This window comes from Magallana gigas, chromosome 2 (genome assembly GCF_963853765.1).
Source record: "Magallana gigas chromosome 2, xbMagGiga1.1, whole genome shotgun sequence".
NCBI classification, from domain to species: domain Eukaryota; kingdom Metazoa; phylum Mollusca; class Bivalvia; order Ostreida; family Ostreidae; genus Magallana; species Magallana gigas.
Window position 1 is genome coordinate 23,800,098 of NC_088854.1, and position 19,479 is coordinate 23,819,576.

Genomic DNA, 19,479 nt, shown 5'->3' on the forward strand with positions numbered 1-19,479 from the left:
CCAAAGATATTCATGCAGCACATTGTTGACTTTTTTTGATAAAGTTTTAAAATAATTACAACTTTAAACACAGGCCTCTGAATTTCTATCAATAAGCCGCGAATGTATGGAAATATATATATATATATATATATATATATAATATTATATATATACCCTCTCTATACATTGATATACAGATAGGATATATATCTCTTCTCCCATACATTAAACAACTTGTTAAACAACAGCTGAACTATTCTCTTTTGAGAAGTGGACAGGCATAGCCTACATCCTGGATGTAGGCTATGCCTGTCCACTTCTCAAAAGAGAATACAGCTGAACAAGGCATGTGCTTCGAATAGATCATGTTGATAATTCTACTAATTTTCTACTTTAATCAGCTTTTCAATGATTATTAAGATCAATAAAAAAAACTTTCCAATGAATTTTAGTACATATATATTACACTCAAATACATTTAAGTTTGATTATACAGCTTTTGATGATGATAATAATCAGACGACAGACGACTTCGAATTTACCCTCCATTTTCTGCAGCAGCAAAACATGTACACCAAACCCGATCATTATTGTTAATAAACCGCTCATCAAATTATATCGCTGCATTTAAATTAGTGCATAATCATAACAAAATCTAAATGTGACATAGGCAAAGCTACACTGAGTTCTTTGTTTTTCATTTCAATTGAATATGAAGAATCAATGAATTGACCATAAAACATTATTAGGGGATGTTTTGTGACATATTCTCTATAAAATATTATTAGTGGATGTTTTGTGACATATTCTCGTCAGAATCTGATCGATGAAGCGAAATCTGTTGAAGGAGAGTCTAAACTAAACTAGAACAATGATATTAAGATGAACGATAGACAACCAGCATTAACGTTCAGAAAAAAGAGACGATATTCCAACAATATCAGTGGCGTAGCTGCCGTTAGGCACTTAAGGCACGTGCCTACACATCATTTTAAGACCAAAAATTAAAAATGTTAAAATATCACATTTAATTTTAAATTTTTTTTTTTAAAAAGCACACAGCAAATATCTTTCTTTTCCCTATTTCAAAACTGATTGTTTGAGGTCACAAATATGTGACATCGATGATGCTAATTATTGCGCAGTCAATCAGTGAAAAATATGTCCGGCAATAAACCAAAAGTAAGACCACTGGATGAAATGTTTTTTAAAAATCATATTCATAGATCGAGGCATATTGCGATCTCAACTATCATTGCCAAATTTGCGCTAATAAAAATGGACGCCTTGACTTCGTGTAACATCATGTACGACTTAAAAAAAAATCAAAGCAATATTTCTGTTTTCTTATTACTATCAAAATTTAAAATAACCATTACAACTGTTTTTGAATCATGACATTCAATTACAAAGTCTTAATGTTTTCCCTTTAATAGTAAACTAAACTATAGAGACAGATAATAGCTTTAGTGTAAGAAGATAGGTGGATAAGGCGTGGAAAACGTATGCACAGACGGAAAAGATACCGAAAAATTTAAATATCAATAAATCTGATATTTTTTAAAAGATATATTCAAAACAATAAATATTCAAAATATCCTCGATTTTTAACTTTTTTTTAAATATGTTCAATACTTGGAATATGTTGACTCAAACAGGCGTATACGTATATCAAAACTTCCAATAGTGTCATTTTTTTTTACAACTTCAAGGTCTTTTCTTTTTTATAGTGAGTCTCTGCTCCATATTTTTCTCATAGTCTAAATAAGGTTTTATGGAAAACAAACCGGTCTCAGTCAGCAAAAACGTGGAGAGATGACCCACTATACAATAAAAATTTCATTTTGTATCTCAGCAATTGAACGTTTTGAAAAAATAATTCGTCCGTAAATTCGTGGCCAAAGTTCAAGGCACTCGTAATATTTAAACAACATATTTTGATGTGTGTGAAATGGCTCAGAGGTTAGAGCACCAGACATTAGCTAACCTTGCACAAGTAGGGTTTTTATGTTGTTGGTTCGATTCCACAAAAATTTAAGGTAGTATTTTTTTTCTATCGTTTGTTAAACATAATGAAAACTTAATTTATTTAGAAATTGTGCTTTTGCAAACTTGTATTATAATAAATTTGAATTGATTTAATTGATAAAATAAATTCAAAATTGTATTTTACGATGAAACCGAATGGGCATTTGCCCTATCTTATTTCCCCATCTTCTTCCCGCCATTCACTTTGATAAGACTGCTGGTGAAAACAATGTTGAATTGTATTAAAAAATGTTTTTTGCCTTTTTACTACGAAAAAATCTTTTAAAAAACTCAAAATTTTATGTGCGAAAAGTGCCTAAAATTTATTCCTGTGTGTTCTATAAAACATGAAATCCGTTTTCCGTCGGGGGGCTTCGCCCCCCTGAACCCCCTACCAGGGCGCTGCCCTGGACCCGCTGGGGGCCTTAAGCGGCCCCCAGACCCCTCGCCGTATTTGGTGCCTATACTTCTTTCTAGCTCTAGCTACGCCACTGAATATACATGTATGGGTAGAAAATTCTGGGTCAGTTATTCCTTTCTGTAAAACATGTGTGATAGGTCGTATACGACGTATTGGGGAAATGAGACGGACAATCTCCCTGTGATATATTTCAGAGACCGTTTCGAACTCAAATTTTTCATTATTACTGAAAAAATTAGACGGTACGCCTCGTACAATGACTAAACAAATTTGAAAATAATCACGGACATGAAAGAAATGACTATAAAAAATAATTTCAAAGGATTAATTAAAAATTTGCGCGCGCCAAATGGCACCGGCTACATGGCCAGCGTACACTGCTAACCGGGAAACGAGGTAAACCGGCGAAAAAAAACCCAAATAAATCTATGGTTCAGCAACCCACATTCTTATCTTCGCAGCCAATATTGTCTCATGTGGATCAGAAAAAGCAGAGACATAATTAACATGTCATTTATGTCTCTGGAAAAAGCTAAGGAATACAAATTTGCTTTTAAACCGTCCGAAGATACATAAAAAATGTAGAATGTGCATCTTATCTTTGGAAAAAATTAATGACTTGCACATTTTCTTATTATTCAATACGGTCAGATACTATTTTAGGAATAATTTTTGGCATGTTTAGTTCCTCCAAAGAAACTCGATCAAGTGATTTTGCAATAATCCGTTTAATCAGCAAAAAATCTCACCAATCCCCGAATCCCAGGAACGAATAAGTGAATTGACCTAAAACAATCATAAGTTATGCGCCCAAGTTGACAATGTGCAAACCAGCGCACTCGGCGTAGTAAGCTGATTGGACAAATGTGAAATCTAATTTAATCCTATTGTCTTGCATGTTTTTTTTTCCAGATCATCAAAGTAGCAAATTCGCAGATACCGCTGTAGAAAAAAACATAATGGAAATGTCCGGAAATTCGCTCACCTCATCTTTGGCGTGGTCTTTCCGTACCAACCAATGAGACCCTTTCGTTCGGTCCAAGACATCAACTACGTCACCTTTTTCTAATATTACGTCATTCAACGCATCTATTGTCTTTGAGCACACTTCAAATTTCTTGGAGAAAATATCCTGCATTAAACAGAATCCATTAGTATATTAATCGAACATGTGTTATAAGTATCATCAAATGACGTCATACAGTTCAAAAAACGCGACAAATTAAGAAGCCCGATTCTTAGTCAGTAAAGTAATAAAGTACATATGTTAGAAATAAGTTTACATCCGGTTTTGTTTTGTTTTTTCGATCAATAGTGCTCTTTAATATTATCCTCAACCATAGTATAACTTTTAAAATTTAAAAAAAATAGAAATCTTAAAGAACAGAAACATGATCGTCTTTAATACAAAATCATTCTGTATCTTAATATGTTTCACCCTCTAAAAGCGCAAGCTTAACCTAAAACTATTAACAAAGCGCGAAAGATTCCTATGTGAAAGGCACGTTGATGATGTTGCATTTTTTCACGTAATCTTTATACGAAACTGTGTGAAAATCATCAGGATGTTTTGACAGTTTGGGCTATAACCGATCGGTAGCATCCCTCATTGCAATCGTGGCGGACAGTGTGACCTTGGGGAGGGGGAACGCTCTATGGGTCGTAAACAAACCTCCGACTCCGTGACCTCCAGTCTCACTTTGGGGGAGAGAATCAGGGTTCCCTCTGACAGCTGCTCATAGGTTTGCTTTACTGATGACGTCTGTTCGTGAAGTAATGGTTCGGCGCCATCTGCTTCATCGTCTGCTCAAGTAAATTGACAAAATTCAACTTGTGGATTGAATATATCTTCATAAAAATCTTCCTGTATATGAAATGAAAATGTATATATCCGTTTGTTTTATCATATTGTAAACCTATGGTTAAAATAGTCAAACGCCATGCAAAGATCGGGGACTTGATGAACAAAAAATAATGAAATGCATTGGAAATTTATCAATTTTCAGTTATAAATATTTCCATTACTCTTTTCCATGCTGACAGTAAAGAATGTTTCACAAATGCCCTCTGAATTCACTGCTCTACAGATATACTCTCCTGCATGCTCTATTGTAGGGTTAGGAATGACGAGACAGCTGTATGTTGTCTCCTCTATGACGTCACAAGTAGCACTTTCCTGAAGGTCTTCGTCGTCTTTTAGCCACTGGATGGTAGGTTTAGGATAACCTGTTCAAAGAAACTTAATTTGAGCAACACTGCTATCTTTATGATAAAATTTGATCTGATAACATTGATTCCGTAATAATTACCATCTACAATAGCTTTTAACACAATGGTTTGTCCGTCGTTTATTTTGACGTCACTTGGGATCACTGTGAACGTTGGAGGAGAATTGGCTCTACAATAGAAGTAATACACATTTTTTTAGTGAATTGCAAAATCGTTCTCAAAGCAAACACAAAGACATAAAGTTGTTTTGACAATCGATATGTGAGCACTGGTTAATTGTAACAATTCGTTGTTAACAGGTGTCGAAAAAAGGGACTATTTGATTACCTTTCAACAGGAGGCTCCCACACGACAGAACTCTCACGCGAGTCCTCCTTAACAATAACGTTAACTAAACTGACGTCAGTACCCAATTCGTTCGTCAAGTGTAGCTCGTAACACCCCGTGTCACTGGGCGAGCTATGAAGAACCTCCAAGGTTACAAAGTCCGAGTCGTGAAACAAACCATCACCATTACAGAACCGAGGTAAGATACCGTCCTTATAAAGCTCGACTTTTGGCTCGGGGTTGCCTAAAATATTCAACAATTTACCAAATTATCATAATTATTTAGTTTTCATAATGTCACGTTTTTTTCTCAAACTGGATTTTCTCTGCTATATTTCAATTTAGTGATCACTAACCTGTGATTTCCCACTCTAAAACCAAACATTGTCCCTCTTTAATGGACACGTCAGAAGAAGCCGACAAAATTACCGGTCGAGTTCTCTTCTTGTTGCTTACTTTGCTGTCTGACATCAAAAAGTCTTCCATTGGCGTTGGGTATTTGACATCGTCCAATTCCACATTTGTCAATATGTTCAGTTCATCTGCTGGTTGTTTAAAGTCTCTATCCATGGGTAAATTAGCAACGTCAGGCAATGCCTGTTTCGGCTCGTGTTTATCGGGTACAATCATTTCTTCCTCATCAACATATCTGGAAGATTCGTCACCAACCGTGCTCATCTGTGAGTAATCCTCATCTGTTACATCATAGATTTTCTCGGTCCGCTGCATCAATTTCGCTTGAACGAATGGTGAGTCTTTATCATTATCTTCTGACGTTCTTAATTGATTTTTAGATAAATCGTCAACCGGATTAAGATGAGTTTCCTCTTCTTTCAACATATTTTCTTTAGTTAAGGACTCTTTTTTGTTGGAACGTTGCACCTTCTGCAAAAGTTCCTCTTCATCGATTTCTACAATGTTTGCTCTATTAGAATAAGGAGAGGACATGCCGTCTTTGGTCGACTCAAAAGGTCTTTTACATTCATCTACGTAGCTTTCTTCTGTCTGTTTGGCTTGAACCCTACCAAAAGCGTCTGAATGGATAATCTGGTTTGGAATTTCCGGTTTTGTGTCCTTTAATTTTTCAATTTCGTATTCCATATTCTGGTTATCAATGCTCTCTTCTTCTGTCCAGGCAAGACTGAGGTTATCCATCTTTTGTGTAATTTCTTTTGCTTGCATTGTAATACTATCCATATCTTCAGCCTCGGACGAAAGACTCTCAGAACTAGCCGTGTCTGAACATTCTGTGAAAATTCCAGGATTTGGCTGACTCTGTTCGAGGTTGACTAATCCTTCATTGTCAATTTCACTTGGATCGCAACCATCATCTCGAGACCCACTTCTTGAAAGAATATTTTCGTCCTTTTCTGGAATAACTTCGCCGCACAAAAGATCCAGATGTGAAAATGTTTTGTCCAAACTTTCTCTGGAAACGCCAATTCCCAAAGACTCTGTGCTAGCAAAATAATCATCATCGTGCACAGGGCGAAGGCTATGGGTGTCATCATCTTCATCAGAATCAACCAATATATATTGCTTTCGAAGGGTTGATCGTCTGTCGCTCCGTACTGAATCCTTGCGACATTGGAAATCATAGTCACTGACAGGCATACTGCTTTCTCGACTACTAGTGTTGAGTTCATACCTCCGACCCAGGATCTGTAGTCTTTCTTCATCATCCTTGTTTGTAATGCTTTCCATACTTGCTCCAAGATCAGACTCCACTTGCGCAGACAATCTTTTTTCGTATTCCGTATCATTTGCAGTCTCATACAGCTCGGAGACGTTACCAATATCACTGGTAGTCTCTATATCAGATTCTTGATCAGCTAAAATTACAGGTACATGAAGATCCTGTTTCTCAATTTCTCTCTTCTCATTTTCTTCGGCTTCCGTTTCCTCAACTAAATCAGTCTTGGAGCATGGAACCTCTTCGGTTGTTACAACATTTGCAGATATCATATTTTCAATATTGTTGTTTCCTTGCTCAGCCTCTACTTCAACGTTAATGGCGTTTTCAGCTGGAGAGCTTTGGATCGGTTCAATGTTTTCCTTTTGATTTTCCATTTCGTCGACTTCATTGGCATGGGATTTGGGTAAATCTTGAACCTCTGGGATTACCACCACTGGTTCTGCCTCAGTTTGAGATTCGGTAACTTCCTGTGGATTCAACACTTCTTGTTCTTCCACCTCGTCACTCTCTTCAATCAGTATCTTCGGTATTCTCATTTTGTTCAATGGTTTATTGAAAATTGATGGTTTCCCCTTTGAATGGTGGTCTATGTTGTCATGCGACCTTTTTCGACGATGTTCGTGATTTTCAGAATCAGATTCAGGGGAACTATCTCTGTAAGTATTAAAAAAAAGAAATGTTATGATGAACGTCGATGTCAAAGATACTAAGCATGTGGTTCTACTGTTTTAGAGACAAATACTTTAATGTGTATCCACTTTCAAAGTTACTATCATTTACATGTAATTCATTATTAGAACATTATCGTGGTACCGGTATACATTAACACATATTTCATTTTTTGGTATTTCATGCCTACATATAATTTAAATATCATTTCATCACATTATGATGTAGATTTCTATTACCTGTAATCATCATCACCTAACCCACTGTCAGTGGTCATGGATCGCCTCGACCCTTTCCTGTTGTTCTTCAGAAATTCCAGCATGTCGTCAAGTAGGTCCACATCTTCTGAGTTTCCCTCTTTGGCTCCAGCTTTGTCAGACTTCCGATTCTCTGCTGTATCTTGTTTTGTCATTAGTGTATCGTCCTTGGTATCTTGCTTATTTTCGGGTTCTTTTTCATTATCTGTTGCTGAAATTGACATACCTAGATCACTCGAGTTATTGATGTCAACTTCGATCATTGGTTTGTCTCCGTTTTTATCATTTTTGTTGCTTTCAATTTGAGAATCATGAGTCAATGACAGCTCATCGTCTTTGTTTTCTTCAGTGTTGTCTAAGTCTGCATCTCCATGAACACGAACGCTGTCTTTCTCTGCATTTTGCGTGTCAACATTTGCCGGACCATCAAATTCTGGATATTCATCTGGGTTCGGTTGAAAAAATCGAGAGGATTTATCGTTCATCATTTTCAAATGAACATCGAGATCTGACATTCGACGCTTGGGCTGTGCAGTTGCCGGTGGTTCTTTCTCTCCGTAAACCTTTGCCTTATCCACAAATTCACCATCCTCGATCTCCTTCCGTCCACTATCAGCCATCATATGCTCCTGTCCGTCTGCTTCATCAGAAACCTCCTCAGTAGACGACATTCGAGATTTGTCCAGGTCCAGCCCAATCCCACTATCATTATTCTGAGCATCTACTTTGGCTAAAATGATGTTCCTGCCATGACTGATCTCATCGTTTAGGCCATCTCTTCCTTTTTCATTTTTCTGATTTTCCATTCCTTCGATGGCCGAGGAAATAGAAAAACGGCCATCTTTGCCTGTAATTTGATCGATGAAGGAATCGATCTGGGCGTCTATTGGGACTCGGTCGTCGTCATCTTTGTCATAAAGTCCCCCGATCTCGAACTTCATCTGATGAACTGACATGAGTTCGTGTTCGACCCTTTCGTCTACAACTAAACGGAAAAAATAACGGTATCAAGTACATGTATGTACTTCACTTATAGTTTTTAATTTAGATCGGTAAAATAAAAATTGCCCCCAAAAGTTAATTGGTCATTATCATCAAACATTATTTAAAATGACATGTACATAAATAACAACTTGTGTCACGCTACAAAACGGCAAATGTGATTTCTTTCATTGAGGAACGAATTAGACAGAGATCAATTTGTACTTGGTAATTGTAATGAACTAGATGATATCCCGCGCAAGCGTTGGGAATTAACACTTAACACATCAATATAATACACTGCTTAATACATTGTATGTTGAACCATATTTATTTCTCATTTTTTGTATATATTGTATTCGTTGCCTTCGTAACCTAAACTTTAAAATTAAAATCAAAATACAACAGCATCATGGGTTTAACGGAGCGGGCAGGGATAAAAATCTAAACTGATATTGTTTATATGTACACGTGCGTGGCCATAATTCTTTTTGTTGCAGCTGACTGAAATTTTTTTAAAATTTAATAACTTTTCTTATTTTATCTCAAACCAGGGAGTGGGTGTGTAGTGAAGAAAAGCAGTAAGGAAGGGGTCAAATTGGCTCATTTTATTTATTAACTTTTTGTGTTTGTATTAAACGAAGATGTCTGATCCAAGTTAGCTGCCCGCGATGCAGGATGAACTCGTCCTACACTTTCCACCAATACGTGCATTAGTCAACCCGCGTTCTTAGTTATCCGCTCAGGCTCTGGAAAGTTCATACATCAAAAATAAAATCGCGCAATCAATTCAAGAAACGAATTGGCTAATTTTATTTATTCAACATAAGTCAAATCTTCACTTCTATGTATACTCTAAATAAGCTCCCAGTAAATATATTCACTCGCTACGTAATCATTCAATATTATTTCATTGCAAGTGAAAAGTTTGATGCAAACTACACCCGACTTGGATCCGTAAAAGCGTGTCCACCATCTTACTTTCATTTTTCCAATTTCGGGCTTGTTTATCGAAAAGGAAAGGTTTTTAATTAATTTCATCGTCGGCAATAATTACTTATCAGTTAAAATTTAATTATAGCTTACGGACATCATCTTACACGTGTTGAAATACCAAAGCTGTAAGCAGCTACTCTGGTGCAGGCATTTTTTCAATTCGAATACCTTTAAAGCATGTTCAGTCATGCGGTTCAATAGAACCGGTTTCTGTCAAGTAGTTAAATTGTTAAAGCCAGTTGATTAAAGATACAGCGTGTCGTTGTTGGTCCACTTAATGGGTTGTTGTTTTATAACTGAGCTTGTATCAGAAATGAATGGGTTTTCAAGGAGAAACGTCGTATTGAAAACTGAAAAACCAAAACATCATCTGTTAAGGAGTCCTTGAAGGCCATCTTTGAATGATTGTAATAACTTTTGGGGTTTTAACTACATCATCCTTGAATTTTAGAACAGAAAGTGAATGTGGTTTGTAAAAATTTAGTGGCAGCGGTGGGATTCGAACCCACGCCTCCGAAGAGACTGGTGCCTTAAACCAGCGCCTTAGACCGCTCGGCCACGCTACCTGTCGTCTTCTTTATTGAAGCATGTGATTTTAGCCAATTAATGTTAAAAATGATAAATTAATGTGAACCCAAAACAACCAAAATACTTTCAAATTAAATTGTGTTTCAAACAGTTTATGTTTAAAGTATAATTTCTGTTGACGTAGAGTAAAACATTTTTGTGCAATAACTTTTTTTCTATTTATTCCGTTGTACGGATCCATCTAATATAATTAAGTTATTTACAACATTCAAAGCATATTAAAAAAAAATTCAGCATCTAGCTTTAATTTTCATACACAGAATAAAAATAAATATATAAATAAACTTTCTAAATATTCATTAGAGTCTGAAAGAAAATAAGTGGTAACATTGTAGCAATGTAGTATATTAAATATTGTTTGATAATATATACATGTACATTTTATTAATAATGTTTGCATTAAGTGTGTCTTTAAAGTATGAAAAAAATTCGTCCTTCGTTACGGAGCGCATATCAATTAACGATTTTCCTAAGATGTATTTATTTAATTTTGCTCCAGGTGACTCCGTTTTGGCGATGGGCTCATATGATTTGTAACTTACAGGAAGGTTATTGCAGCCGTGGAGACAAGGCTATAAGTCGGGTTTTTTTTTCAAATCCGAAATATTTCACAGGTACGAGTGTTTAAGGAGAGAGAGAGAGAGAGAGAGAGAGAGAGAGAGAGAGAGAGAGAGAGAGAGAGAGAGAGAGAGAGAGAGAGAGAGAGAGAGCGCAACATTATACTACACACATATTGTTAACCAGATATTTTTTTGGTTTTGATATCTGCTTTCTTTGAATGGAGACAGAGTTCCCCTCTCTACGAAGCCTTTACACGAGCTTTAGGAAGGATGCCAGCGATGTCTAATGTGTTTCTTCTTCAAACAGGCGATAAGGAAATCTCGACATCTAGTGTTATTTTTATATTCATTTTAAGTCAAAGAAAACATTTACAAAAAATAAGTAGCATTTGATAAGTGTTGATAAGTATGAATTGATCGTCCTAAATCAAAATACGAGGACGCATATACTTGTTTTCTATTATATATTGGGTACGTGTGTTCGACATATCAGATATTTATGGAACATTTGCAATCTATCCGCAAACAAACTCGAATAAATCAACACTCGGTTTATCTATCTGTTGATAATGGAGCTTGTGTTACACAGAGGGTCTTAAAATTCACTACAGAATCTGGATTCATGTATTTTGTTTTAAAATATTTTTTGTTTTAAGACGAAACTAAGCTACATGTAGCCTGTGGGTTCAAAACTATGATTTTTTTCCCGACAGACTGAAAGACAGAACATTATTTCTTGACTTGTTTGTGTAACAGGAAATTCACTGGGACTCTGAAGTACCTTATACATGTTCCAAGTAATTGTGTCAAGTAATGAATGTTCCGTTAGCCATGGGTCTACGTTGAAAAAAAAATTCGTTATCCAATAAATGGACACCCCCCCCCCCCGTGTTGACTCGAGAGGGCTGGATATGTATGGTCATGGTCATTTTTAGATCACGTTCATCTCCTTGAGATATCTAAATTTTAAGGGTTTTCTGATGGGTAACTTGTTGACCATCCATCCTCCTTAAAGGTCTAGGACACCTCCATGTTGTGACGTACTTTATCGAAATGAAAAAAAATTTTTCTTTCACTATGTTTGCTACTTATAATAATACAGTAATATAAAGCTCGATACCCACTGTTTTTGCATAGTTTTGATTTACCATGGTTATAAATGTATCAAAATACATTTTATTGTAAGATCTGGTATGTTTAAAAATCCCCGAAACAGTGATTATTCTTTTAAGTTATATACTTTCATCAATAATGACATATCAACGTTATTTTGTAAATATCGGTGGAACGAACCTTTAATTATATAAACCCCACTGAATCTTATTGAAATATTCGACTGCTACCCGATTCTTGTATTTTGTTAATTTAAACGAAAATATAAATGTATTGAATATCAAATTTCCTATCCTTTTTGTAAATTTAAAATGTAAACTATTGTGGTATATATTCTAAAACGTATTTACAGATACATGCAGTTGGGTTAAGAATTCAGACATATGGTTGTATTCTTGAACCAAACACACATGGAAATGGTTCAAACTAGAAATAGCATCATTCTTTATTTCAAGCATTCTCTCAATCTCGGTAAATCTCCCCACGACCAGTAAAAATCAGTGAAGAATGCTTTGATTGTATGGTGGGAGAAATAAAACGCTTTCGTAATATATCTATTTCAAAAACATTTTCGAGTATTTCCTTCTTTCTCCAAAAGTTCTAAATTTTATCGATATATTGTTAACAAACAGTGTTACGCAACTCACATTTCTATAATTAACATTTCTGAACATTTTTTTTTTATAATGAATTAAAATTATTATTAAAAAGACGTTCAAAGAAAGTATTCCATGCTTAATTACACTAATAAAAGTAATTGTACATGTAACATGCAAAAATTTAATGGCAGCGGTGGGATTCGAACCCACGCCTCCGAAGAGACTGGTGCCTTAAACCAGCGCCTTAGACCGCTCGGCCACGCTACCTATACATTAAACTGATAGGTCCTAAAATAAAAGATTTACAGGTATATGATTATCTACATGTATTTTTTTACTCTTTGAGGGTAAGATTTTTTTAATTAATGAATTGAATATTTTCAACATCTTGTTCACTCTAAACACATAATAAAAATGTATCGATAAATCTTACCCAATACAAAGTATTAATTCAATATCAATCTAACTTTTTTCTCCCTTTTTTTTAAATAAATATTCATGAATATTAATCTACACAAACACAACTGTTAAATAAGATAATTCTTATTTAATATCTCTTACCTATTTATACGTCTATATAAACGTTTAGATAATTATCATTTCTAAATTCAGTGAAAAGTGTGTAATTATCAAACTGCACGATGAGTGTGCCCTTAGGCTACCATGTTTTTCCCCATACGTAACATAGACTACATGTATATAGACTACATAAATTTACGTAAGAAAACTTCCTGGTCGTTGATAGCGTTATTGACAATTAATACATTATCATTTATTCAAACAGAAAATGGGATGTTAAAACGAATTTAATTCAAAATATTGTTAAAAATATTATTTCCTTTTTTTACATGAAGATTCTACCGCAAACATAAAATCATTGATGACATATATAAAATAATATTTGAAATAATATTTGACAAATATAATGCAAGTAATATACATGTATTTCAAAGGGATTTAAATGTTGATTCATTCGACAGCTAGATCATTTATATTAGCCGTAAATCAGCAATCAACGTATTGTTCTAATATTTACTTTGATATAACATTATCTTCCCTTGTACTTGGTGATTCTTTATCAACTGTTTGAAAATTATTATACGTGATCTGTATATACTAATACATGTATTATAAGTTTTAGTTGATAATGAATCACCGTTAAGGGGTTGGGCAGGGAAACATGAAAAATTAAGTTATCGTCGGTCTTTCAAATGTTGTAAATCTTAACTGAAGAATTTCGAGTAGTTTTGTATTTTAATATTATTTTTTTATATTAAGTAAGATGATACGCTTATTTGGGTCAGTATCAGGTAGCGTGTCCGAGCGGTCTAAGGTGCTGGTTTAAGGCACCGGTCTAATCGGAGGCGTGGGTTCGAATCCCATCGCTGTCATAATTTTGTTGACATTACATGTAAATAAAAGTACATGTAATATATTATATATCATCAATATGATTATATACTTAAAAAATGTTCATTCAAATAGAATATCGGTAAAACAAAGCATGTTAACATTGGTTCGACATTAAGGTCACAGTTAAAAATCCAGACCAGCATTCTTAGCCTGTGTTTAAAAGGGGGAGTCTATCTTTAAAAAGTATTAAAATATTTGTATGGGTTTGTTTGTTTGATTGTTTTTTGTTGTTGTTTGTGTTTTGGTTTTTTTTTTTTTTTTTGTTTTTTGGGGGGGGGGGGGGAGTTGGGGTTGGGGGTGGGATGCCTTACTTTTGTTGCTTGATCGAGCTGGTATTGATTTAAGGTGCCTCACTACACCTTGATATAGTTTCTCAAATCAGCAGAAAATTACTTGATTATGATAGATAGCATGATATATAAGAAATATATGTGTCAAATAGGCGAAAAAATATGCAATTTTAGATAAAAAAATGATGTTTTCAAAAATTTCATTCAGTTAACATGAACAAAACCCCCGGGCGGATTCGAACTCATGACATGCGGTTCACAAGCCTGATACTTTAACCACTGAGCTATTACAATATATATCTGAATCGATTGATACAAACACTTTAACAAAACATTTAAAACGCCACCTTATGACGTAGTGTCTTAATGAGTATAAGTCTCGGTGTAGTGAAGTACCTTAAGTACGAAATTTCGTAATCAAAGCATCAGTTTCATCCGAATGAGAGTTCGAATCGTTGCCAATAATTAACCAATAAAAGTGGTATATTTGACATCGTTTTATTTACATCTTTGTTGAAATTATGGGATTAGAAAATATCTCAAAAATACTAATTTCGTTACTTTCAGTACTTTAGAATTTTCGGTAACTTTATACTTTTAAACTATGTTCTGAAAAAAAAAAATTAATAGTTTGAAGCAGAAAAATTCTAGTGCGTTTAACTGACTTAGAGATGCCCATTGAAACTCTCTAATATACTTCTTCTCACCCTTTTGGCGGCGACTCTTGTTATGCAATAGTCAGTACCAACGAACATCGTTAATTATAAGTACTGATGCAACTTGTGTTAGGAGTATCTAGGTAGCGTGGCCGAGCGGTCTAAGGCGCTGGTTTAAGGCACCAGTCTCTTCGGAGGCGTGGGTTCGAATCCCACCGCTGCCACTATCTTTTGTAGTCACTCAGTACTTTTTGCTATTTAACATATCAGACAATACTTTAGGTCTGTTAGTTCCGGGAACTAATACTTTATGCAGAGTTGTATGAGGCATATCTATGCTAGATACACGTATAGATTTTTAATTTTGCTCCCTTTTTCATATGATTCAGGGATCGTTTTCATACAGCTACATAAACATACAATCTGACAAGTTTTAATCAATTTGTTCGCGTAAACGTCCGCATTAATTTAAATACCTTCAAATAAATTATGTGTATTTGATCATTAAATTGTGTTACAATTCTTAAATAATCTAATCGTATCTTAAATTCATATCAATAACATAATATACTCATTAAACATTTCCAAAAGTCTTTAATATTATAACGAAGGATGATAAAGGACTATCATCTCCAGCTTTGGTCCGGATTAAACATAGCTTTCTCCATGTATTGGCCTTAGTTTGCAACGATGATAAGAGAAAAAAACGCTCGTTATGATCTCTTTGTTTTCTACATTTTATTCACAGACATTCAGTAAAACTATATGTACATGTATACCTTGTTTTACTATGCATATAGATAGATGCATAAAATAAAGCCATTGTTTTCATACGTTACAAGCAGCTTTAATACAACCAATCATCATGATCAAGATCAACTTTATTCTGTCCCGAGTTTTTTGTTTTCTTTACTTTTTGCTGATTTTCATAATAAATAAACATACGCCGTGGTTATACACATATTTCTGAAACTCTTATAGCCCATTTTCGAGAAAACCGGAAATACACTACTAGACAAATAATGCAATACGCAAAATTCGAAGGCATGGAACCGAACGGATGGGGGGGGGGGGGATAATTTTCTCAATCTCTGATTTGAATAAAAGTAGTAGAAACATACTGAGGACACACCCCCTACCTCTGACGTTGAGGAAGGCGGCCGTGGCGGCCCACCCCTCCGAGTTCTCGGCCCTGCAAGAGTACACTCCCTGATCCTTCTCTGTCACGTTACAAATCACCATGGTAATAATCCCATCGATGGAATAGTCAAACTCATAACGGTCGTCATTGGTTATGTTCCGTCCGTCCTTGAACCACTGAATGGTCGGGCGAGGGTAACCGATCACCCGGCACTCAAACCGCTGACACCCTCCCAGCGCAGCCCGAGTTTTCTCAGGCATGGTCGTTTATTACCTGAAATATGGAATTAAAAATTATATGACTGATCATTCATTAAAATCAGAACATTTAAGTTTACATTAGGCTTACATTCTTATTAAGTTTATTCATGTGTATAAGTAAGCCGAAAGTTAATTCATAACTACTGCTGTATGGATGTCCAGTTTAAATTGTAGAAAGCATTTATTACATTCACCATGCACTTTTGATGTCCAAATGTATCAGATAATGGTAATAATACGTTTCATATTTGCTTTTTTAACAATAATTTTCTCTTGTCCTTATTAGAATTATGAATCTAATCTTTCTTAACAGTTGTATGATACAGAATTTAACATGATATGATGATTTGCGCTTCTCTGCATCCTATGAACTTAATCCTGAGTGACCTTGCAATAGAGAATTTCGCTTGCACAGCATAGTATCTGGGATATATTCCTGTGTCGAATTGGCCTTTTTAATATAAGAAATCCTTACGATTTGCTATCAGTGAAAAAAAAAACCCTGACTTTGTGTAGGCAGACGACATTACCTTTGCTAATGTTGCAACTATTACGTAATTCGGATAGGAAATGGCAAGCTTTGATAACGAAGATCCGAAATAAAACATTAATAAAACAACCTTCATCCTAACTTGAGCTCCTTTAACTGTCGATGTTTATCTTTTAGATTGAATGACTGTTCCGCTCTTATCCATCAGATTTAAAATAGCCTGTTCTTTCGTTTTCCCCCTCTCTGTAGAACTTGATCGTGACGATGGTTTATACTTTACGCGATGTTTCGATCACCTGTCTCTTCAATCCTTGTAAACACTGGCTATTTTTAACTTTCTTCATCTTGTGTGAGCTTCGAACGCTTCCAATGATGTCACACTGATACACTAAACTCTAAGTACCGATTAAAATGTATGGTAACTGTATATATTCTTAAACAAATAACCGAAATAAGGTTTGAAACAAAAAAAAGAGATTAGAATTCAGGGCCCATGCTCTCAAGGTCGCGGAGCAATCTTAAACTATGAAATGCCTTCAAATTGTATATATTGGCAATTTGAACATGTGACGAAAAAAAGGGTCACGTGAACAATGCTCACGATTCCATTTAGAAAAATCAAACTACACGAACAAACATAAACTAAAACCCAAGATCCCTAATATTTTATAAACCAGATTTAATGAGAAATAATAAAAAAGTTTCTTTGCAACAGAGTCTTATGATGTTAGTTATTGGTGATTCTCTCTCCAAAACAGAACAAGTTTTTTCATAAAAATTCTCCTGGCGTCATAGTGGATAAGATTCTGCCAAAAAAGAAATGGTTTCAAGAGATGTTTCAATTCATTCCGCATTTAAAACCATTCCTCAACGGAAACAAGCTGCAAAACAACACTTGGTCAGGGGAGAGTTAAAAAATTCAGAGGTCTGTGGATGTATAACAACCATACGATCTGTCATAACAATGTTTACACCTGAGATTTGTATTAAAAAAAGATAAAGGAAATAAAAATCCCCAACACAAAAGACCTTCTCGTATAGTGATACAGACACGTTTAACAAGATCTCGTGTACTTAATTATGCTACGGTGATGAAGACGAACTTTAAACCATGATATATTTTTTCCAAAATATTGTTTTGTAAATTGAGGTGCAGCAGCGCGGCAGCTGAGATACCCGTATGACAGTCACGGCCATACTAGTTTAAGAGAATACATTGTATGTACGTGAAATTTTGATAGATAGGAAGGACATATTTTTTTTCTGACCAGTTAAGCATTTGATTTAGCAACGACGTCTAAAGACAGCCATTCAACAAAACAACACCCCCTCCCTCCTTTCCAATATCACCGATTACAAGTAATATTCATCGATCAAAAGCAATGAATAAACTAAGGAACCATTAATAGACATTGGCAGCTAGCCAAAACATATAGAACTTAGAACACAAAGTTTTATTAATTACCAGAGCAATCACATAATTACTAATAAAAGACATAAAACAGATAGATTTTCGTACAAAAACCAAACGCCAAAATTCTCAAAAAGCTTCTATTAAGTGAGTCGCAACAATTACAGTATCTATGGCATATGTTGTTTTTTTTTTTTGCATTGAATGAAATAAACCACTCAAAGCTTTGAAACTGCTATATGTAGTTTCCAACCACCCCCCCCCCCCCCCCAGTAAAAACGGAAAAAGAAAAGAAAACTGATGGGTATACCTTGTTAATTAATATCACGCTTTTCTTTTCTATGTTATATGTTTTGACCCTTTTCTGAACAATTCTGTTGTTATCGTTTTGATCATTTGCAAAATATACATCATATCATACCAAGTTTAGATTAACGAATAATAGTTTACTTAATAGCCACTTTCTTAGTTGAAATGAACACAAAAAAAGAAGGAAAGATAATATCTAAATTGTATAATGTTTTACAATTATTAAACTAATTCAACATTGTCTAATTTTCTAGCTATGCTCGTTTGCTTACTTGATTTTTACAGAAATAATTCCTTGAGCGAATGCCATGAAACTCACCAACCAAGTGCCAGAACGAAATCGGGCGGTGTTTGATATTTTTACAATTTGTATTGATAAATATATGCTTCCTCCCCAAACTTGAAAACCCCTCTCGCCTGGGAGAACCTCTGCAACCTGTCGGAAGATCTGACGCAAGCCAAAAGCACCGCAACTGCAACCGAGGCAGCGGTATTACGTCCGAAAAGTCATCAACGCAGCGGGGAAATATCAACTGTTATTAAATCTCTCTTTTTCTTGTTTCAATTTTAACGCTGAATTAAAAAAAATAAAAAAAACAACAATAAAAAACTGAAAGTATTTTTTGGGGACCTTTTAGTTGTAATTTAATTGGATTACGAATTGGTTTAATTGTTCTTCGTAATTTTTGTTTATACATGTATACAAATTGCTTTAGTTGTAAAATATAATTAAAAAAATTATATCAATGATAAATGATAAAAGAACAAAAAGAAGAAAAAATATTGAAAAGCATAAGGTAGAAGGGAAATGAATTAACATGCAGGCAATTTATTTGAGGATCAGCACACGCGCTGAATCTTATCGCTTATCAATGAAAACAGGCAATTTACACATGAAGGAATGTCGAAGTCATGTGTTTATGAACGCACGTGCCAAACTTCCATTCATATGGGTCTGCTGCGATTTCTAGAAAACCAGGAAACCTTATCTCTTTAGATCTAATATTATCTTCAATGACGAACTTATGATGTCATAGTAATGGATTTATTTAAGAGGAGCAAA

General features: G+C 34.8%; 1 protein-coding gene and 3 non-coding genes across 8 annotated transcripts in view; 1 reads left to right on the forward strand and 3 right to left on the reverse strand.

The window, feature by feature from the left end:
- LOC105323023 (twitchin) overlaps positions 1–18,817 on the reverse strand; it is a 71,400-nt gene extending 52,583 nt beyond the window's left edge. For 3 of the 5 annotated variants that reach the window (XM_066075725.1, XM_066075726.1, XM_034443605.2), the window contains exons 1-9: positions 18,689–18,816; positions 15,945–16,219; positions 7,592–8,594; positions 5,344–7,337; positions 4,988–5,231; positions 4,741–4,829; positions 4,457–4,657; positions 4,104–4,234; positions 3,417–3,563 (exon numbers count right to left, since the gene is read on the reverse strand). In XM_066075725.1, coding sequence (XP_065931797.1) covers positions 3,417–3,563; positions 4,104–4,234; positions 4,457–4,657; positions 4,741–4,829; positions 4,988–5,231; positions 5,344–7,337; positions 7,592–8,594; positions 15,945–16,206 — 4,071 coding nt within the window. In that variant the 5' untranslated portion in view covers positions 16,207–16,219; positions 18,689–18,816. Of the gene's footprint in view, positions 1–3,416; positions 3,564–4,103; positions 4,235–4,456; positions 4,658–4,740; positions 4,830–4,987; positions 5,232–5,343; positions 7,338–7,591; positions 8,595–15,944; positions 16,220–18,688 lie in introns of all 5 variants that reach the window. The other 2 variants (XM_066075724.1, XM_066075723.1) reach the window with 1 other exon arrangement.
- On the reverse strand, positions 10,071–10,152 carry Trnal-aag (transfer RNA leucine (anticodon AAG)). The gene has a single exon. It is a non-coding gene; the product is annotated as a tRNA-Leu (tRNA).
- Positions 12,632–12,713, reverse strand: Trnal-aag (transfer RNA leucine (anticodon AAG)). Its single transcript has one exon. It is a non-coding gene; the product is annotated as a tRNA-Leu (tRNA).
- Positions 14,948–15,029, forward strand: Trnal-aag (transfer RNA leucine (anticodon AAG)). Its single transcript has one exon. It is a non-coding gene; the product is annotated as a tRNA-Leu (tRNA).
- Positions 18,818–19,479: the final 662 nt, after the last annotated feature.